Below are 23,040 nucleotides of genomic sequence, written 5' to 3'. Positions count from 1 at the left end.
GACCAAAATAGAACTTTTTGGTTTAAATGAGAAGCGTTATGTTTGGAGAAAGGAAAACACTGCATTCCAGCGTAAGAACCTTATCCCATCTGTGAAACGTGGTGGTGGTAGTATCATGGTTTGGGTCTGTTGGGTCTGTTTTGCTGTATCTGGGCCAGGACGGCTTGCCATCATTGATGGAACAATGAATTCTGAATTATGCCAGCGAATTCTAAAAGGAAAATGTCAGGATATCCGTCCATGAACTGAATCTCAAGAGAAGGTGGGTCATGCAGCAAGACAACGACCCTAAACACACAAGTCGTTCTACCAAAGAATGGTTAAAGAGGAATAAAGTTAATGTTTTGGAATGGCCAAGTCAAAGTCCTGACCTTAATCCAATTGAAATGTTGTGGAAGGACCTGAAGCGAGCAGTTCATGTGAGGAAACCCACCAACATCCCAGAGTTGAAGCTGTCCTGTATGGAGGAATGGGCTAAAATTCCTCCAAGCCGGTGTGCAGGACTGATCAACAGTTACCAGAAACGTTTAGTTGCAGTTATTGCTGCACAAGGGGGTCACACCAGATACTGAAAGCAAAGGTTCACATACTTTTGCCACTCACAGATTTGTAATACTGGGACATTTTCCTCAATAAATAAATAAATGACCAAGTATAATATTTTTGTCTCATTTGTTTAACTGGGTTCTCTTTATCTACTGTTAGGACTTGTGTGAAAAATCTGATGATGTTTTAGGTCATATTTATGCAGAAATATAGAAAATTCTCAAGGGTTCACAAATTTTCAAGCACCACTGTATTTATGATCGAATACAGTTTATTCACACACATGTAAACATGTTAGATGTCTTCTCTGGCCAGTTCAACAGTTTTGTCCGTGATCTGATTATAAAAGATGTGATGTGATGCAGCAGTCCGCTGGCTTACATGTGTGCTGTCATCGTTGTCTCTGCAGGTAAGGTGTTAAACACGGATCTGCGCCACTACCTCAGCCTGCAGTTCCAGAAAGGCTCCTTGGACCACAAGCTTCAGCAAGTGATACGAGACAACCTGTACCTCCGAACCATCCCCTGTGAGTACATGGACACATACTGACATCCATCTCACGCTGTCGTTCATCTCTCTCGTGTTTCACAGTTCCGTCTGTTTTCCACTAGAAGTTTTGGCATGTGGTAGTAAGCGGGAATCAGTGAGTGCTCATGGGGGAAACACCAGCACAAATCCTCCTGTGCAAATTACAGTAATTTATCGCTTGCGTTAGTCACAGGTGGCTGTATGTTTTACGCCAGCGGTTCCTAACACCAACTTGTTTTTCCCTACTAATGATCGAGCTGATCCATGCTTAGACTTGCTTCTTCATCTTTCATAATTAGCATGTCATTTTCAACAGTGTCCAAGATTTACTTTAAAATGCAAGGGGATTGATTGATTGATTGATTGATTGATTGATTGATTGATTGATTGATTGATTAAACATTTCAACTACATTGTTGGTCCGTTTGACTACCTGCTGATACCAGCGCCAATGGGATTCATAAGCATGTCAAATTCAATTTGAAACACAATTCAATTCGATTCACGATAATGGATTCACGATTTGATTTTCCCACCATATTTTTGGGGAAAAATTAAAATGAAGAAAAATTTTATTAGGCAAAAAAAAAAGCATTTTCTTATTGTTTATCAGCTTGAATATTGCTTTTGTTAAACTTTTAAAAAGCTTTCGTTTCATTTTCTTCATAATCATCAATAATTATTTACCCACATCCGTAAAGGTTGGAGTAAAATATAATACACCATTAACTAAAATATTCCTCTGATCAAACATGAAAGTTAATAACAAATAGGCCTTTTTTGATAAACACTTATGAACATTTGTATTTCCTTCATTCACTTCTCTTTTCTTTGTCTTTCAGCAGTCTGTAAAACGAGAGCTATGATTTCCTGTTAAATCTATTTGTCAATCGCATGACAACACACTCCCATTTTAGGTCTGTTTTTGAACATCAATAGAGCTGTGTTACTTCCGCCTGTGATGAAGTCATGTGCATTTCCTCTATTGCAGAGGTCTTCAACCTTTTCCGCTTTGAGGCCCACCTATTCATACTTGTAATGAGTCGGGGCCCGTTAAAAAAAAAAGATCCCCAATTATTTTGGCTCATCTGTTGTAAAGTGCATTAATGGGATGCAACATCACTCCCTGTTACAGACGGGAGCCCAGGAATTAATTAAATGAACTAAAAACAAACTGTTTTTAACTGTAGGTATTGTATTTAAAACCGTACAGATGTGCCAAAAGCCAAACTATGCACGCAGGGCATTCTCAGCCAAAAGGAATTAATAATCCAAAAGTGGAGTCTGGTCCATTAACACAAGAACTTATTGCCATGTTTGGGTTTAGCAAACAAGCAAGTAATTAAAATCTAGAAGCAGGGCTTTGAACCGGTTCAAGGAACGAAAACGAAAACCGGGAACTTTTTCTATTTCACATGGAACAGAAATGAAACCAGAAACTTCATTATTTATGTTCCGGAACAGAAACGTTTATTAAAAATAATGGTAACCGGTTAATACCGGTTTTTATTTTGTTCCTCAAAGTTTCCGTAGCCTACAAATAAAAGTCATTCTTCTCCTGCGCAAGTTTCTATGACCCGCTGGGGTTCACTTCCTGTGTGACGTTCGCTGACTGAATGGAGAGAGCGGGAGGGTGGACTACTATCACGTCTCCACATCTTAAATAAGAGGTAAATATCTATCTATAATCTATAATATCTATAAGAGGTAAAAGTCTATCGTTATTCAAAAACGTCAATTTCAAACACGATATCAATATATTTGTCCACGTTAATGAGAGGCTCGCGAACATCAAATGACGTTAACCTCTGTTAGCCTATCAATGCATAGGGCCTGACTAGCCTTTGGTAACACACTAAACGAATTATCTTTCATTTCTGTTTGTGTAGATGGGAAGACATACTGAGAATCCAAATCGCCAACATTTGAAATAATAATTGTTTTGAATTATTTCTTGTCTTATTTAATGAAGGTTGTAATAGAATTAGCCTACATTTGGCTTAAGCTGGATGAGACAGAGACATAATTTTATAGCCATTTGTTAAACAGCTGACAGGGAACGTAATTAACCGTTCCGGGAACGAAATGTTTTTGTTCTAACCGGTTCGGGAACGTCTATTTAATGGTGGAACCCAAAACCGGAAACGTTAAAATTCCGTTTCTGTTCGGAACGAACCAATAGGAAAAAAATTCTGGTTCAAAGCCCTGCTCAGAAGTACACTCAAAAGAAGTGGATATAGAAACCACTCAATGGGATTAGATCCTTACATGCTAACAAAGAAGGACTTTTCCGATGAGTTGGAAAATTATCCATCCATTGAGTTCCCCGACATTGCAAACTACCTGGTGCTGCAGACATCGTTCTACACGGGGACACAGATGAAAACCTGGAAGAGCATGGAGGAGTACAACTTTTTATATGTGGCTGAGTTAAAGGAGAACTGAAGGCCAATTGTTTTAATCAAAATTCTATTTATCTCATAAGAATACGTTTTTGATCGCTATTTTGTCGCTGCTACAGCAAGTTAAGAGCGTTTGAAATACGCTCTGTAATATATCAGTCCATATGTCAAAGCGACGGCCGTAAACGAGATTCGCCGAGACCTGTGCGCGACATCGTCGGACGGAAGTAAAACGTAGAGCGGAAATTAAAGTGACCGACATCTGCCAACGTTTTCAAAAGACGCGCGCGCCCTCTTTCGAATACTGCTGTAATCACGCCGGAAGTTTTGTTTGTTTTGATAGCAATCAGGAAAGTTTGAAAAAAGTCGGCAGTAATCGTCATTTAAACTCGCTTTTGTGCAACATTTTCGTTTGTAAAACAGTTTTCAAAATGGCGGCGCTGACACTTGACGTTTCAAAGTCTCGCGAAGATCGCGCGGATGAGCGACGCCTGCCGTGGACCAAGCGAACTAAATTCAACACGGCTAAAAACCGAATAGGTCAATCAGTATAATATTTAATTGCAATTAGTTGCCGATACGAGTCACGATATAAGGTTACTAAAACCGAAAACGTAATTGAACACCACGTTAATTAAGAAATAAAGCAAGTTTAAAAATGACTTGAGTTCTCTCCTTTAAAGATCTGGGGATCATGACACTACAAGGTAGACAGCCGTAGACAGTCTCGTGTTTATTAGCAGGCGTGATATTTTCAAAAGCAAAACAGAAAGCAGAGTATTTAAACAGCGTTATAAACATGGCGAGAAACAAATGTGACAGTGATGATGATGATGCTTCACAAAGCCTCTGTGAAAACAGCGTCCGTATCTGTGCATGCTGATTGAGCTCAAATCAGTATCAGGTGTTTCCCATAACGACTGGGTCCCAAGAGCGTACACAACGCGCTCCGTGAGCACGCGTGGCCGCTCGAGCTGTGCCAGACTCAAGCGCACTAAGGCGTGACAGTCAAGTGTTCGCCTGCTGTATGACCGCAACTTTTAGCTCACGTGTATATCGCCATCAAAACGCCTCATTTTCATCGATTAACCCATCGCAAAGGACCGCGAGCTGTAGTGTGACCGGAGCTTAATGAGACGGATGTGACGTCTGATGCAGCCCAGCAATTGTACTCAACTACAAGTTAAAATAAATAAATAAATAAATAAAAATTAACTTCAACTTGGGGGGAATTGCGGCCCACTAGATGGCGCTTCAGTCGGCCGCGGCCCAGTGGTTGAGAAACACTACTCTATTGTACGTTATTGCACCTTCTGCTGTCTAAGCAATGCAGTTACAGCTCATAAAAAACTAAGATTACACAGCCTCATAATCACGATTTATTTTTTATCCCCCCGGCATATTTTTTTGGGGGGATAGCTATCGCTCTGTCCATCTGTCCATCCATCTGTCCTTCTGTACACATTTGAGTTTCCAGAGCATAACTCTGGAAACTAGAAACTTTTTTTTTTCCCAACGAAACCTGACAGTTATGTTAAGTGACTAGAGGAGTTGTGCCTTTTGACCTTTTGGGATTTCTGTGATTTTTTTATTTTTTCCATGGCAGCCAATTCAATTTAGGAAGATTTGGAGTTGGGCCATTATTAAAAAATGTTCCGTTTACGGTCCACCGGCCGGGTGAATGCTGTTTGTGCGGTTGAAATTTTTTTTTTTTAACGCCGGTTTTTCGACATTTTTTTCGGGTTCGTAAATCTAAAATCGAACTTGACATTTACGCATTCCGCGCAGAATATAGAATCGAATCAGCTCTGCGCATGCGCCGTGCGGCACAAAAAAATGGCAGCCACCATGAAGGAAGGAGATCCGGAGTTTTCAAACATTTGCTTAAGTGTGAAATCGCAAAATGGTATTCTAGCGAACAACAAAATAGTAAAGATTCAGAAAAACAAATCATTCACTGATCATTTTAAAGGAACAGTCCACCGTACTTCCATAATGAAATATGCTCTTATCTGAATTGAGACGAGCTGCTCCGTACCTCTCCGAGCTTTGCGCGACCTCCCAGTCAGTCAGACGCAGTCAGACGCGCTGTCACTCCTGTTAGCAATGTAGCTAGGCTCAGCATGGCCAATGGTATTTTTTGGGGCTGTAGTTAGATGCGACCAAACTCTTCCGTGTTTTTCCTGTTTACATAGGTTTATATGACCAGTGATATGAAACAAGTTCAGTTACACAAATTGAAACGTAGCGATTTTCTATGCTATGGAAAGTCCGCACTATAATGACAGGCGTACTAACACCTTCTGCGCGCTTCGACAGCGCATTGATTACGGAGCTCAGATATCAATGCGCTGCCGAAGCGCGCAGAAGGTGTTAGTACGCCTGTCATTATAGTGCGGACTTTCCATAGCATAAAAAATCGCTACGTTTCAATTTGTGTAACTGAACTTGTTTCATGTCACTGGTCATATAAACCTATGTAAACAGGAAAAACGCGGAAGAGTTTGGTCGCATCTAACTACAGCCCCAAAAAATACCATTGGCCATGCTGAGCCTAGCTACATTGCTAACAGGAGTGACAGCGCGTCTGACTGTGTCTGACTGACTGGGAGGTCGCGCAAAGCTCGGAGAGGTACGGAGCAGCTCGTCTCAATTCAGATAAGAGCATATTTCATTATGGAAGTACGGTGGACTGTTCCTTTAATAGTGTAATTTCATCCGAACTAGGCCTAACGGTCGATTTAGAACCACAAAAAGTCCGTGTGTCGGACCATCACAAACCGTTACTGGAAAATTCGTTTGATCTTGATCCATCCGAGACGTTACAAACAGCTTTTGAGTTTTGTTATGCGAAATTCATTACCTACTTTGTTAACGACCCTGACAGATCTGTAGGAGAACCTAATAGATCTATTCAAAATGAGAACGGAACTGAACAAAAAATTGCGTTTACGGAACTAATGCAGGTTGGCTGGACAGAATTAAAAACTGTGTCTGTCGCAAATAAAAAGAACGAATTACAAAAAAAAATCCCTCCCTACTGAAGATTTTTTTTTTTTTGCTCACCCGGTGGACAAGAAACGGATTTTTTTTTTTTTTTTTTTTTAAGGATGGCCTGGGGTTTCATGTGGGGGCCGGGGAAGGATACGTCATCTCCGGATGACTCTTGCTTTCATTTCCATCGTTTGAATCGTCATAAATTTGATTTAGCGGCGCACAATATATTGTTCCATGCCTCGAATTTAGGTCTCACTACTTCAACAGCGATGCAGCGCCGCTTTAGTTTTGTCGTCAGTTCAGCTGTTTGCCATGTTTTTTTTTTTCCCCCTCCCATTAAATGCCAAAATGCGAACAATAATGTCTACCTGTGACAACAGACTAACACACAACCGCTAGCTTCTCATAGCACCAATAAAAACACCGTTCCAACCAAATCGCTAAACACACGAGAGATATTTCAGTATAACCAAAGTGTTTAAGGGTGGAGTTTTCCTTTAAAGCACCACCTTCTGAAGCTGTTTCCCTCCCTGGTGGATGCGCAGCCCATAATGCTGCAGGACAGAAGCGTAAATCTTTGCGGCATCTCTCACGTACTGCTCGGCCTCTTTAATCCACAGCCTTGCTGCCTGTCCAAAACCAGCTCCTGGGGAAGGAGATTGATGCCATCGCCGCTACACTTCACTCTCACTCACTCACTCGCTCATTTTCTCTTTCTCACTGCCTGGCCAAGATGAACTTTTGTCGTTTTTCATTCCTAGAACTTTTCCATTTTTGGCGTAGCTTTGTACTATGAGGAGATGAATCCCTCTTTCACAAGAAACCTAAATTAAAATCGCTGGCAAATGATGAATTTAATTTGCAAGAATTTTTAATTTGTCATTTATTTCTGTCGGTACGGAAAACCATATTTTTCACTTAATGGAGTTGCTACTAGTAAGTGAGAGCTATTTTATTTTATTTTTTCCCCTGGTGATTAGATTAATGTTGACTGCTTCATTGCAGTGATTATTACATTCTGCTCTTTCAAGTCGATGATCCTCGATAAGGGTTGCAACGTGTGACCTCAATATAACGATCATCTGTCAGTGTAATGTCAAATCTGTCCTATTTGTGGATCCTTTGAGCTCGAGGCCCTGGAACGCCATTTCAGCCTGGTCCGGAATCAGCTGCCCATTTAACTGGCTGTGTTGAGGTACAAAAACCGAAGCTTGGCCGGAAATACAACCCCTGGCAAAAAGTATGGAATCACCAGTCTTGGATGAGCACTCATTCACACGTTTTATTCTGTAGAACAAACTGAGATCACAAACGATACAATAATAAAGTCATTCCAAAGTGCAACTTCTTGGCCTTCAGAAGCACTAAAAGAAATGAAGAAAAAGCATTGTGGAAGTCAGTAAATGTTATTTTTATAGACCAAGCACAGGGAAAAAAATATGGAATCACTCAATTCTGAGGAAAAAAATATGGAATCATGAAAAATAGACAAACAAAAGACCATTCAAAACACATCACTAGTACTTAGTTGCACCACCTCTGGCTTTTATAACGGCTTGCGGTCTCTTAGGCATGGACTTGAGTGACAAACAGTATTCTTCATCAATCTGGTGCCAACTCTCTTTGATTGCAGTTGCCAGATCAGCTTTGCAGGCCGGAGCCTTGTCGTGGACCATTTATTTTTCAATTTCCACCACAAGTTTTCTATTGGGTTGAGATCTGGACTATTTGCAGGCCATGACTTTGACTGGATGCGTCTTTCACCAAGGAATGCTTTCACAGTTTTTGCTCTATGGCACGATGCGTTGTCATCTTGGAAAATAATTTCATCATCCCCAAACATCTTTTCAGTTGAAGGGATAAGAAAACTGTCCAAAATGTCAATGTAAACCTGTGCATTTATTGAAGAAGTAACCACAGCCATCTCCCCAGTGCCTTTGCCTGACACGCAGCCCCATATCATCAAGGATTGTGGAAATTTGGATGTTTTCTTCAGGCAGTCCTCTTCATAAATCTCACTGGAACGGCACCAAACAAAAGTTCCAGCATCATCACCTTGTCCAATGCAGATTCGTGATTCATCACTGAAGATAACTTTCATCCAGTCATCCACAGTCCATGATTGCTTCTCCTTAGCCCATTGTAGTCTTGTTCTTTTCTGTTTAGGTGTCAATGATGGTTTTCTTTTAGCTTTCCTATATGAAAATCCCATTTCCTTTAGGCGATTTCTCACAGTTCGGTCACATACTTGTACGTTGACTCCAGCTTCCTCCCATTTATGCTTCATTTGTTTGGTTGTACTTTTTCGGTTTTCAAGACATATGGCCTTAATTTTTTTGTCTTGACGCTTTGATGTCTTCCTTGGTCTACCAGTACGCTCGGCTTTAAAAACCTTCCCATGCTGTTTGTACTTGGTCCATATCTTGGATACAGCTGACTGTGAACAGCCCACATCTTTGGCAACCATGCGTGAAGAGTTACCTTCTTTAAGAAGTTTGACAATCCTCTCTTTTGTTTCAAGAGACATCTCTCTTGTTGGAGCCATGATTCTTGCCAATCCACTTGGTCCAGCAGCCGTCCAAGGTGTGATAACTGCGCTGTTTCTAACTGCAGACTAACGAGCAGATCTAATCTGAGGCAGGTGTCAATTTAGGGAAAGGAAATTGACTGGGTGAGTCCTTATTTCCTACCTGAAAATTGAGTGATTCCATATTTTTTTCCTCAGAATTGAGTGATATATTTTTTTTCCCTGTGCTTGGTCTATAAAAGTAACATTTGCTGACTATCTCAATTTATTTTCTTCGTTTCTTTTAGTGTTTCTGAAGGCCAAGAAGTTGCACTTTGGAATGACTTTATTATTGTATCATGTTTGTGATCTGAGTTTGTTCTACAGAATAAAACGTGTGAATGAGTGCTCATCCAAGACTGGTGATTCCATACTTTTTGCCAGGGGTTGTACTTCGATCCGTTCTGTCTGTGTAAACAGCAATAAGGAAATTCATCCTGATGCTCAGCCTCTGACTCACTTAGCGCTGTTGGAGAGTCTCCATATGGACATGCTATAGATTGGTACTTCCTCAAAACACCCACATTTATTTCCAAGTCTCACATTACATTACATTACATTACTGGCATTTAGCAGACGCTCCTATCCAGAGCAACGTACAGCGTACCCAGAGCAGCCTGAGGAGCAGTTGGGGGTTAGGTGCCTTGCTCAAGGGCACTTCAGCCATTCCTGCTGGTCCAGGGACTTGAACCAGCAGCCTTTTGGTTTCAAAGGAGCTTGGATAATCTGATCTGGATACTGTAGATTTGTACTGTAGAAGGTTGGTGTAATCGTAAAGCCTGTCCTGTGTTCATCTCAGGACTCCTTTCCGGTCTGCTCATCGAAGAACAAGAAGAAGAACTTTATTCATCACAGATACACTTGTGAAATTCCTCTCTGCATTTAACCCATCTGAAGCAGTGAGCACACACGTGAGCAATGAGCACGTACACACATCCAGAGCAGTGGGCAGCCATGCTAACAGTGCCTGGGGAGCAGTTGGGAGTTTGGTGCCTCTCTCAAGGGCACTTCAGCCCAAGGCCGTCTCATGTTAACCTAACCGCATGTCTTTGGACTGTGGGGGAAACCAGAATACCTGGAGGAAACCCACGCAGACACAGGGAGAACGTGCAAACTCCACACGGAAAGGCCGTTGGGCTCGAACCCAGAACCTTCTCGCTGTGAGGTGACAGTGCTAACCACTACATCACCGTGCCGCCCCACTGAACACTTAGTACTGTTTGACTTTCTATTTCAAGTGATTTTGTAATCCAGAGTCACCAGAAAAGGACGGGTTCCCATTTGTCTCCTCTGGTTCCTCATGACATCTCATGGAGCTTTTCCTTTCCATCGCTGCCTCTGGCTTGTTCGTTAGGAATCTAATGCTGCGTTTGAGGTAAAGTTGTAACCCGTAATTCCCCACCTATAACCAGTAAAACCCACTGAAAACACCCTCTTTCAACTCACCAACCTGGTAGCCAGTAGTCAAGTACCAGTGATGCCACCTCAACATCTCCACTCACAGTGTAATCACCACTAAAGTGTTCCTTCTCTACTTTCTGATTTTGTTTATTACAGTATTGGCTTTAGATCAGTTAATGTACAGATACAGTACTTGAGTAGAACTAGCAGTGACCATACTAATCACTGTTTTGAGAAGATATCAACATTCATATTCGGACAAATACTCTCACAAACGTTAGCTTGTTGCTGCTATAATAATGATAATGTTTAATTTATGTAGCGCCTTTCTCACACCCAAGGTAGCTTTACAATTGGGAGGGGAATAAGACAAAAGAGAGTTCACCAAAAGAGGGTCAGGATGCAATTCCAATGGCGGCGCTACCACAGTCCCACCAGGCGCACGAAGATAAATCCCACACCACCTGCACAGCCGCCGCAACGCCACCAGGCAACATCGCTCAGAACACCATGCCAAGCACAAAAGCACCGCCGCACAGAGCGATGTTACAAGAGCAACCAGCACAGGCATCACCCACGGCGCACCAAGGCTTGGAGGGAACCGACACCAAAACTGGGTCCGGAGCTACACCACAACCGGCGGACAAAATACTCGGAACAGAAAACAAACATCAAACTACACGAACACACAAAAGAAAAACGCACACCGCGTACTCTCAACCGGAAACGGAAACAGCCCAAGAAGGCCCATCATGCTTAGAAACTCCTGTAGTTGTTGATGCTGTGCTGCAATTTCAGCCCCAAATGTTCCATGAATGTCTGAAGAACAGCACACTGAGCTCTAGCTGTAAAATGTGGTTGGAATAGTTCTGAGCTTTACGTGCTGTGATCGAGCAGGCAAAAGGCACCCTTTTGTGGAGGCGATCATGTTTTTATTTGATTTCTTTTTCCTCCTACCATGCCGAGGTGGGAAATGACGCTATTACAACTGGCAAAAGCCACCATGAACGAAGAAAAAAAAAAAAAACTACATCCACGTTTCTGTTAATCTTCTTTCGACAGTCTGTTGAATTGAATTGAATTGAACTGAACTGAATGTTACTTGCTCTCTGTATGGGCAGATTCTCAATGCCATGCCCACGCTGCTTTATTTTGACTCGTGGATGACTCAGCATTTCTATTCACCGGGTCCTTCCTCCTACTGAGACGCACGTCGGACTTGACACTGCATCATAACACCGAGGGTCCTATCAGTTCTCTTACAATCTGTTGCTTGTGTGTGTTTTTTGCAAGCAAATCAGCTTTTTTATGCCATTTACGAGGCTTCAGTGGGCTCTCGGGTAACTTTGTGCACTTGATAAGGGTTTTTTTTTTTTTGATTGTAGTGTATTGATTACAGCAAAATTGACATTTTAACATTTATTCTCCAAAGGCAAAGGTAAATATGAGTGAATAATAACCTCGACTCCGTCTCCGTTATTAATGATTCACTGAGCCTGAGGCGGATAATTGTTTTAGTATAAATACGAAAGTGACTTATCTCCGCCGAGTCACATAAAATACTTTTTGTTTTGAAACGGATGAAATGAATCCCCTTTTGAATAGTTTTAGACCAAACTTGGTCGCATCTTTCTTTAGTGCTTTTCGTGACGGCGTTTTCCGTCATCATTTGTAAATCTTCCTCACTTACGGCGACACGGCAGTCGGCCGCCATTTTGCCGTAAGGTAATTTATCGAGAACTAGTCCGAACTTCTCGACCGATGAGCATGCGTGATTTTCTAAAATCACATGCGTATTTATACTAAAATATGATGTAAGTAACTTGGCTATCTACAGAATAATGATTCCCTGAAGATAGTTCTGAACCTATAGATCAGTGGTTCTCAACCGGGGGGGCGCGCCCCCCTGGTGGGGCGCGGAGGTACTCCAGGGGGGTTGCGAGTAGGCTTCATGTATGGAGGAAAAAAAAAATCTGGGGCTAACAGGCTATAGTAGCTAAGCAGATGCAACACATTTACCCATGTCAAAATGCAGGACATTGGACTATTACATACAAATCAATACTATTATAAAATCTATCATCAATCTATCATAAAATCTTGTGCGTAGGTTATTTTAAGCCCGTGACGCGAACATGACGCAACGTCACGTGAGTGAGTCTGCATACCGTGGCCACCATGTGAGTGCTTGCCACACACACACTAGTCTGGTTTCTTGCCGAGTTAACTCGTGCCGACTCTCGCTAGTCTACTATCATCAATCCATCGATACAGCGCAAAACCCAAACAGTCTTTTTAAAGACTACTACCCCACACTGTATTTTTGCTTTCCCCATTTCAGCTCTACCCAAATAATTTGTTGTTTTTGTTGTTTTCTTACTGCTAGTCTACTATGGATAATGCTACTAGTGCTGCTACTACTACTAATAATAATAATGATGATAATAATAATAATAATCTAGCCCAGGGCTAGCTAGCTATCTATCTATCTATCTATCTATCTATCTATCTATCTATCTATCTATCTATCTATCTATCTATCGGTCGATATAAGGTGCTGTAGGTCGGGTGGCGTCACTGCGGGTGAGTGTGTTTGGGGGCGGGGTGAGAAGAGGGGCCCCCAACTGCAATGAACCAGCTTTGGTGGGGCCCAGGTTGCAAAAGGTTGAGAACCCCTGCTATAGATGAAAGTCTTCCGGATTTACCCGGAAATCCGGATATTTGACAAAACTCTTGAAAATCTCCGGTTTTCCGAATGGCGAAATTTATTTTTCGGATTTTTCGCGTTCCTAGACACGGCGTAATACTTTGCATCGTCTTTGCATGGGCGCGGTCCTTAAACAGCCCAAACATAGTTCATTGATTTAAAGACAGGTGTTCTTTGTTAACGGCGCGCGTGCCCAAGGCGCGCCTTCAGGTGCACGAGCTAAGGCACGCAGGACTGACACCGTTCTGCGCAAGCGCAACACAATCGCACTAGAAAGCGTGTTCAGTGGAGCTGCAGTCTTTTTAGTTGCGAATGACCAGTATTTCCTCGTGTTAATAACTCGCCATGTCAAAACAAGCAAAACTTTCCTCCTTCTTTCGACGTGAAGAGAGGTAAGCAATTTATTATATTTTTTTTTCCATCAAAGTTGCATTTTAGGGCGGCACGGTGGTGTAGTGGTTAGCGCTGTCGCCTCACAGCAAGAAGGTCCTGGGTTCGAGCCCCGGGGCCGGCGAGGGCCTTTCTGTGTGGAGTTTGCATGTTCTCCCCATGTCCGTGTGGGTTTCCTCCGGGTGCTCCGGTTTCCCCCACAGTCCAAAGACATGCAGGTTAGGTTAACTGGTGACTCTAAATTGACCGTAGGTGTGAATGTGAGTGTGAATGGTTGTCTGTGTCTATGTGTCAGCCCTGTGATGACCTGGCGACTTGTCCAGGGTGTACCCCGCCTTTCACCCGTAGTCAGCTGGGATAGGCTCCAGCTTGCCTGCGACCCTGTAGAATGGGATAAAGCGGCTACAGATAATGAGATGAAAGTTGCATTTTATGGCTTCGAAGCTAAGTTTTAGTGCCGTTTCTAGAACACATCAAGAAAACGTGGAAGAAACGGCTATAATGGAAGAGCCGGTTTCTAAGCTACCTAAAACTAGCAATGGTAATGATTTTTTTGTTACATAATGTACTCATTATGTAACCACACACACACCTGAAAAATCCTAGCTACGCCCCTGATTTCTCATCTCATCTCATTATCTCTAGCCGCTTTATCCTGTTCTACAGGGTCGCAGGCAAGCTGGAGCCTATCCCAGCTGACTACGGGTGAAAGGCGGGGTACACCCTGGACAAGTCGCCAGGTCATCACAGGGCTGACACATAGACACAGACAACCATTCACACTCACATTCACACCTACGGTCAATTTAGAGTCACCAGTTAACCTAACCTGCATGTCTTTGGACTGTGGGGGAAACCGGAGCACCCGGAGGAAACCCACACGGACACGGGGAGAACATGCAAACTCCACACAGAAAGGCCCTCGCCTAGCCTGGGAAATCCCATGCTGCTTTGCACAATCGTTCCGATCTGAAAAGACAGCATGGAAACTATGGTCTAAAGGCTCGCCTGAGTTAGGGAGCCAATCAGAGAGTGGGGAGGGGTGGAAAGACGGTGACGCGTACTACTCGACAAACGGAAGCTTGTAGTTTATTTGGGACTGTTTACGGATCACATTTAACATGGCGGCGAGCGAAACTAGCCAAACCAGCTTCTCTCATATTTGTCTTGCACAAACGGCAGTAATCGTTCGGTGCCATTGTTTTCCTATTTTTGTTTTGCTTTCTCTTTCTCTTTCCTTCTCTTCTTTGCCTCTTCGTCGCTCTAACTACGTCACCGGGTACAACTGCCATGATTGGCCATGGGCTACGTATACGCCAAATGATAGACATTCGCAACGTCCAATAAACGGCCGTTGACAATCGTAAACCACACCTCCCCTACGAGAAATTCAATAGGCGGATTCCAGACCATATTTCACTTGTGATATGGTCTGGTGTTAACCAGACTAGCCCTCGCCGGCCACGGGGCTCGAACCCGGACCTTCCTGCTGTGAGGTGACAGCACTAACCACTACACCACCGTCCCACCCAAGCCCCTGATTTACATGAGAGATTTGGTATTCATTGGTGTGTTTTAAATTTACAGACAATACGAACTAATGTAAACAATTGGCTTCAACTCGCATAAATATGAATTGGAAATGTTTAGTTCACTTTAGCTTCTGCAAATGCACAACTCGACTAAAAGATTGATAAACGAGGCTCAATGTCCCCAACACTGAAACCTGAAAGTAGAGCCCTGCACTCCCGCGGGACAAATTTTGAAAGCTCATTGCGGGCGCGGGCGGGAGGGGAGGTGATAAGCTGCAGTCCCGCTAACTAAAAACGTGTTTAAAATAAAATTTATAAATTATTCATTTATGTGTATGTGGCAGCGGGGGCGTGGCCAAGCAGCAGTCTGCGAATGGAGGGCGGGGTCGGGGAAGGTAAGTGGCTAGGTCATTACACCTGATGTCTATTTGTGTGTGTGTGTGTGTGTGTGTGTGTGTGTGTGTGTGTTGCAGGGATGGAGTATAAAGGGAGGGGGAGAGGAGAGAAGAGGAATTCGCTCCCCGACCACAGCACGTGTGTGAGTGAGTGAATGAGCGAAAGAAAGAAAGCTGAAAAGCTCAATAAAGTGCGTGTGTGAGAACACGAACTCTCGCCTGCCGTGCTTCTGTGCTCCACCCACATCGGGGATTACTACAGTGGTGCCGAAACCCGGGACACACAGAAGCACGGCAGGCGAGAGTTCGTGTTCTCACACACGCACTTTATTGAGCTTTTCAGCTTTCTTTCTTTCGCTCATTCACTCACTCACACACGTGTTGTGGTCAGGGAGCGAATTCCTCTTCTCTCCTCTCCCCCTCCCTTTATACTCCATCCCTGCAAAAAACACACACACACACACACACACACACACACACACAAATAGACATCAGGTGTAATGACCTAGCCACTTAGCTTCCCCGACCCCGCCCTCCATTCACAGACTGCTGCTTGGCCACGCCCCCGCTGCCGCAGTCTATCATATATAATTTGTGCTGGATATTTTATTTGGCATTAATAAAAACATTTTAAGATGCCTAAATTTGCGGATGTGGTCTAATCTCGCGTACGTTTCCGATTCCTTTCCGCTCTTCCGTGTTTGAGATCTCCGATCATGGCAGAAGAGCAGAGCTCCTCTAGTGAAGCTCACAATGGGTATCTCTCTGTAAAGCCTCAGCTGCGCATGCCGCCTGGCAACGCACACCCTCGCTACGTGCGCTAGGTGAAGGATCGGTCAGTGGAGAGCTCAGCTAAGCGCAGCATGTTTAATTCCCCAAGCCAATGACAAGAACTTTCGTGAGAAATAACACGAACGTCTGCATCATGCGGGATTTGCGGGCGGGAGCGGGACAAAATATGGCAGGCGCGGGCGGGAGCAGGACTGAAAATCATAATGCTTTGCGGGAGCGGGACTGAAAATTCTGTCCCGCGCAGACCTCTACCTGAAAGCTTTAGAAACTCTACCAGACCTTTACTTTTTAACAGGACTGTTTTGGGATTTTGCGGAGTTTACCTTCAACTTTCTGATTTTTCTCAGAGTAATGAAGTGTGTAGCAGGAAAATCACCGCGTTTTCTAAATGCACTCCTGAAAATTACTCATTAACTCGGGGAATTAAATTTGATATTTTTGACATGTTAATCTAGCCTGGCAAGCCAGACTAAACGTGAATATTTAGTCTGGCCTCGATCCGTAGACATTTCCGAAGCGGGTAGGAGGAACAAACCGCTGTCTTTCAAACTGTCTCTGTGCGTATAGGCCAACGCTCTGACCAATCAGCGCAACAGTGACTGTGACGTAGTCAGAGCGACAGAAAGCAGTGGGGGAGGCCTTGAAATTAAATAATTTTTCAAAATGCGTATTAATTAATAAACAGGTTCTAGATATTAAGAAGTTTGGAGATAATGACCACAAGTTTGGAGTCTGTACCACATACACTCATTTTTTTTCCAAGTGTTTTCCAAGGGTTTGCTTAAACTGTTTTTGAGAGTTTTTATTTAGTGGTGTTTGGTGAAATAATTTCCCTTAAATTTAAAATAACGGGAAAATAAGAAACAATCAAAAAGTAATGTTTCAAAGCTGTTTATTAATTCTTCGTACTGCACAAACTAGCCCCATCCTTTTGGCTACGAGCGGAGCCAGCTGGTAGATCAGACTTTTGCCATAGCCGGTCGGCAAAACAGTGAAAACGTCCTTCTTGAAAAGGAATGAGCGGAGAGCCTCTTCCTGCTCATGTTTCAACGAAAACTCCAAGTCTAATTCTTCTAAAACTGATTCCAAAGCGGAGTCAAACGCGCGCTGTTCACTAGCCGTAGCCATCTTTCCTGTTGTGCTTTCTCCAGCGTCGCGCAGCTTTGTCGTCACTCCTGCAAAAGCCCGCCCAAAGAATCCAAACAAAAACCTTGCGTTGTGATTGGCGGGCACGATTTGATGCCCGGGGTGTTTTTGTTTATATGGTGCGAGGCTAGACCCATTCGCTAGGCAAAAATATTTTTGGCTGCTAGGCGGGTGGGTCTAGTTTACTAGGCTAATGTTAATCATCAATGTACATGAAAGAAAAAGGCTTAAAAGTTATAACTTGTTTTAGTGAAAATAAGTACTGAAATGCACTAGAATGCAGGGTTTTGCGTGTTTGTCATGCCCCCCATCTTAGTTTGACTTTCAAAAGTTCAGGATTTTTTTTTTCTTTGCTCCACTTTCATCTCGATGAACCCCATGGCCGCGAATTTGCGTTCCGTGGGTAACATCTTCATACTTGCAGAACAAGGTTCCTTTTAGAGATGTAACTGATATGAAGACGCACACATTGGCCATCCGGTTGAGATTAGACGTATGGAACGGGATCCTGCTGGATGCACAGGAAACATCCATGAGCATAAACATACGTACAGTACATTGCTCGTTCATGGCCACACCCATTTTGGGTTTAAATACCGATTTCATGAACAGGATCCTCTAGCGGATTTGCTCTTAAACCCCTTAGTCTTAAGTATTTGTAGATTTCAACAGTCAAACGTTCATTTTCAGAGGCCAAATAGTGTTCTAGAAAAATAAACTGTTATTAAAATACCAGACGGGCTTCCCGCGGAAGTGACGTACGCGATGACGTGGCTTAGTGGAAGCTTTGAGCAACTCAGCTGTTTATATCCTCTGCTTACAACGTGGTTTTGCTATTAGTAGAGTTTGAATGAATCACCTAATGAGACGCTTTCGTCTCCCAACAAAGAACACTGGATAATCTGGTCTTCGAAGACGACTGTCTCTGTCTGGATTCCAGCACTGACTGGTTCGTCTGTCTGCACAGCAATATCCCTCTTTCTGGTCAGTTCACGTTCCGAGCACGTGAATAAAACTACAGTGAAATAAAACTTGGGAAATTTCAAATGAGTGAGGCTCATGCAAAACGTTCCGAGTAATTCTTTTATCTGGAGTATAGTCGACCTGAAGCTCAACCGAATGCTCCGTCTCTTGATCTGTCGGTGATTGTTCTTTAACGTCGGAGTTTTCTTTGTTATTCGTATTTTCTTCCAATATACGCGAAAGAGCCTACAACGCATCGGAATACTGATTACAATTCACCAGGTACTGTAAGACACCGATAATATTACCAGGGATGGATCCGTACCGATGTGCGTGCAGATACATGTACACCACTTGACCTCAGTCTTGGGCTGTTTGCTTACTTTACCGCTAGCCAGCTAAGCGGGCTACAGCTACGCTCGACCAACAGACCGGGCCGAGCCACGGTCGTAGCGGGCTGTGCCTGCCCTCTTCGGAAAAGGCTCCACGTGCTCTACGCCCCATAGCGATCTGGTAAAATTAGTGAAAACATTTCTGCAAATGTGCATCTGTCAGATTCTTGGGCTGGAGCTGTCCCTGTATACGACAAAGACCCATGGTAGAACAAAGTCGAAACTAACCTCCCGCTGTTGTTGTTTGTGTTGCCGCGCAACACCGCATTGGCGGACTTTTGGAGCTGAACAATGGGCGAATATTATTGGCACGGCATCGTCTTTTTATCTTTCTTTTCATCCTCGTTGATCTTGTTTTTAATCCCGTCGATTCATCGAAACGGTGATTTTCAAAATGTTCGGAGCATAAGTCAGGTACCGCAGGTAGATTGTTTTGAGGTCTTCCGATTACATGAATTCATTTCTTTTGAATAGTTGGGTGATTCTGGCCAGGTAAATGGTGAAAAGATATAATCTGGTCGTTTTTTTAGCATCATTTTGGCATTTATGTGCTGCGCAATGAGCCATACGTTTATTTAAAACCTAGGAATTTAGTAAAACTACTTGTAAAACTAGCGAAATTCCGTCGTAGGCAGAGGATAAAAACAGCCGAGTTGCTCCAAGCTCCCACCACTAAGCCACGTCATTGCGTACGTCACTTCCGCGGAAGGCCCGTCTGGTATTTTATTAACAATTTTTCTGGAACACTATTTGATCTCCGGAAATGAGTGTTTGACTGTTGAAATCGATGAACACAACCCCGATTCCAAAAAAGTTGGGACAAAGTACAAATTGTAAATAAAAACGGAATGCAATGATGTGGAAGTTTCAAAATTCCATATTTTATTCAGAATAGAACATAGATGACATATCAAATGTTTAAACTGAGAAAATGTATCATTTAAAGAGAAAAATTAGGTGATTTTTAAATTTCATGACAACAACACATCTCAAAAAAGTTGGGACAAGACCATGTTTACCACTGTGAGACATCCCCTTTTCTCTTTACAACAGTCTGTAAACGTCTGGGGACTGAGGAGACAAGTTGCTCAAGTTTAGGGATAGGAATGTTAACCCATTCTTCTCTAATGTAGAATTCTAGTTGCTCAACTGTCTTAGGTCTTTTTTGTCGTATCTTCCGTTTTATGATGCGCCAAATGTTTTCTATGGGTGAAAGATCTGGACTGCAGGCTGGCCAGTTCAGTACCCGGACCCTTCTTCTACGCAGCCATGATGCTGTAATTGATGCAGTATGTGGTTTGGCATCGTCATGTTGGAAAATGCAAGGTCTTCCCTGAAAGAGACGTCGTCTGGATGGGAGCATATGTTGCTCTAGAACCTGGATATACCTTTCAGCATTGATGGTGTCTTTCCAGATGTGTAAGCTGCCCATGCCACACACACTAATGCAGCCCCATACCATCAGAGATGCAGGCTTCTGAACTGAGCGCTGATAGCAACTTGGGTCGTCCTTCTCCTCTTTAGTCCGAATGACACGGCGTCCCTGATTTCCATAAAGAACTTCACATTTTGATTCGTCTGACCACAGAACAGTTTTCCACTTTGCCACAGTCCATTTTAAATGAGCCTTGGCCCAGAGAAGACGTCTGCACTTCTGGATCATGTTTAGATATGGCTTCTTCTTTGAACTATAGAGTTTTAGCTGGCAACGGCGGATGGCACGGTGAATTGTGTTCACAGATAATGTTCTCTGGAAATATTCCTGAGCCCATTTTGTGATTTCCAATACAGAAGCATGCCTGTATGTGATGCAGTGCCGTCTAAGGGCCCGAAGATCACGGGCACCCAGTATGGTTTTCCGGCCTTGACCCTTACGCACAGAGATTCTTCCAGATTCTCTGAATCTTTTGATGATATTATGCACTGTAGATGATGATATGTTCAAACTCTTTGCAATTTTACACTGTCGAACTCCTTTCTGATATTGCTCCACTATTTGTCGGCGCAGAATTACGGGGATTGGTGATCCTCTTCCCATCTTTACTTCTGAGAGCCGCTGCCACTCCAAGATGCTCTTTTTATACCCAGTCATGTTAATGACCTATTGCCAATTGACCTAATGAGTTGCAATTTGGTCCTCCAGCTGTTCCTTTTTTGTACCTTTAACTTTTCCAGCCTCTTATTGCCCCTGTCCCAACTTTTTTGAGATGTGTTGCTGTCATGAAATTTCAAATGAGCCAATATTTGGCATGAAATTTCAAAATGTCTCACTTTCGACATTTGATATGTTGTCTATGTTCTATTGTGAATACAATATCAGTTTTGAGATTTGTAAATTATTGCATTCCGTTTTTATTTACAATTTGTACTTTGTCCCAACTTTTTTGGAATCAGGGTTGTACTTTCACTTAAGAATTTAAAGTGCTGATGACAGGTTTTTGACATCTTTGGCGATGTTTTATAACATAAAAAGTAATTCCCGATCCATATATTAATTCACGAAGGCGCCTATTTTACAAGTTATGATAAAAAACGCGGCTGTTTGGGCAAATTTGACGGGGCTGCAGCACCCAGGAGACGGAGGAGGAGGAGCTATATGACGTCAGCGAAAGAACCTTCCTCCTAACTTACCAGTTTATTGTTGATGCGACAGGTGTTCAGTTTGTCATTATTAGTATTATTATTATACATTATTATTATGCCTTCGCATTGTGTTGCCGGCTTTTGCTCCAAAACCCACAAGGATGGGGTAAGTTTATTCAAGTTTCCCAGAGATCCCGAGCTGCATGCGAAGTGGGTGAAGCAAGTCAGGCGCACTCGTGACAAGTGGGAGCCCTCACCAACATCCGTCCTGTGCTCTGAACACTTCGATTTGGATTGTTTTGACACCCTTCCCAGCTTAAAAGAATCTCTTGGGTGTTCAGTTCAGCACAAACGTGTGACTACCATCAGCAGTGCCTACACAGTGTTGCCAGATTGGGATTTTTCCCGCCTAGTTGAGCGGTTTCAAGTGCATTTTGGTGGGTTTTGAACATATTTTGGGCTGGAAAACGTCAGCAGTATCTGTTGCCAGATACTAGCAGTATCTGTTGCCAGATACTGCTGAAGTTTTCCAGCCCAAAATATGTTCAAAACCCACCAAAATGCACTTGAAACCGCCCAACTGGGCGGGATTCGTCCCAATCTGGCAACACTGCCAGTATTCCGGAGGGGGTCTACTAGTAGCTATGCCGGATCCAAAGACAGTCCTCCTGTCAGAACATGTGTTGTGAAACGACGTAAGATAAAGGTACGTAGAGCTATAGATTCTACATGATAATCATAAATGTAATCATAAAGTCGGCGTGATATCAGTCATGTATTTGCTTGTGAAAGCTTGCGGCTTTCATGTAACTGCCGCCTAGCAACGAGAGGCAAAGGGTAAAGAGGGTAGGCTATCATAGATTCTATTCGGAAGAGATCAACACAATTCTAGACTCCCAGAAGAGGAAGAGCTAGCACTAGAGAGTTCACCGGCGTTTTCATGCGCCATTTCCATTGAGTAGAACCAGAGTAGAACCATGGGATGTCTATGAGTAGAACAGCCAGTGAACCGCAGCGTGTTCTCCCGCTGACGTCACAACATGGCCGTGAGCCACGGACCCAGTTTTCTTGCGCTGTGCAATTAAAAGTTGGATATTCGCGTAACAACAGCTTCTTTTCACGTAATTATAACAGAAATCTAACATGTTTGCCATTTTGTATAGTTTATTTAAGAAATTGCATAGAGTCATGTTCGTGTCATCAGCCCTTTAAGAGTAAATCCACTGGAGGATCCATTTTAACTGATGATAATGATAAGGCGTTATTGGGTCTGGGATTACCAGTCAGCATTGATGGTTCTATCTGTTGAGTTGAGACTCCACTGAATCAGGTTGGTGTTGTTCACTCATCATGAATCAACCTGTAATAACCACACTAACAACCCCTCATGAGGCCTCTTCTACCCAAGGCTGATTTAGTTCACTTATTCCCTCTCACTCGCCACTCCATCATAACACCTCTGCAGCAGACGCAGTCCATGAAGCCTGCCCCCCCTCCCAGCCAGCAGGTCAGTGAAGTCATTAAAGTCCCAGGAAAAGAAGCGAGAGGAGAGATCAAGCGCCTGGCGTGTTCCCATTCGGCACGTAATCCTGGCCGCTCGGGCCATCTTCGCTCGCCCAGAGGCATTAATATCCTTTATAGCTTGGCGGTAATCTCTCTCCGTCTCATCGGCTGATAAAAAAGAAGGATGGCAGAAACGA

The 23,040-nt window shown here is 43.2% G+C and overlaps 1 protein-coding gene across 2 annotated transcripts in view; it reads left to right on the top strand.

Annotated features, from left to right (window-relative positions):
• The window catches only part of magi3a (membrane associated guanylate kinase, WW and PDZ domain containing 3a), a 439,861-nt gene that overhangs the window by 221,836 nt on the left and 194,985 nt on the right, over positions 1-23,040 (top strand). For both annotated transcript variants that reach the window (XM_060937472.1, XM_060937471.1), the window contains exon 2: positions 956-1,072. In XM_060937472.1, the coding sequence (XP_060793455.1) occupies positions 956-1,072 (117 nt within the window). The remainder of the gene's footprint in view (positions 1-955; positions 1,073-23,040) is intronic.

Source organism: Neoarius graeffei, chromosome 13 (genome assembly GCF_027579695.1).
Source record: "Neoarius graeffei isolate fNeoGra1 chromosome 13, fNeoGra1.pri, whole genome shotgun sequence".
In the NCBI taxonomy this organism is placed as follows: domain Eukaryota; kingdom Metazoa; phylum Chordata; class Actinopteri; order Siluriformes; family Ariidae; genus Neoarius; species Neoarius graeffei.
The sequence above is the reverse complement of the archived record's forward strand: the minus strand, read 5'-3'. Positions and strand labels throughout refer to the sequence as shown.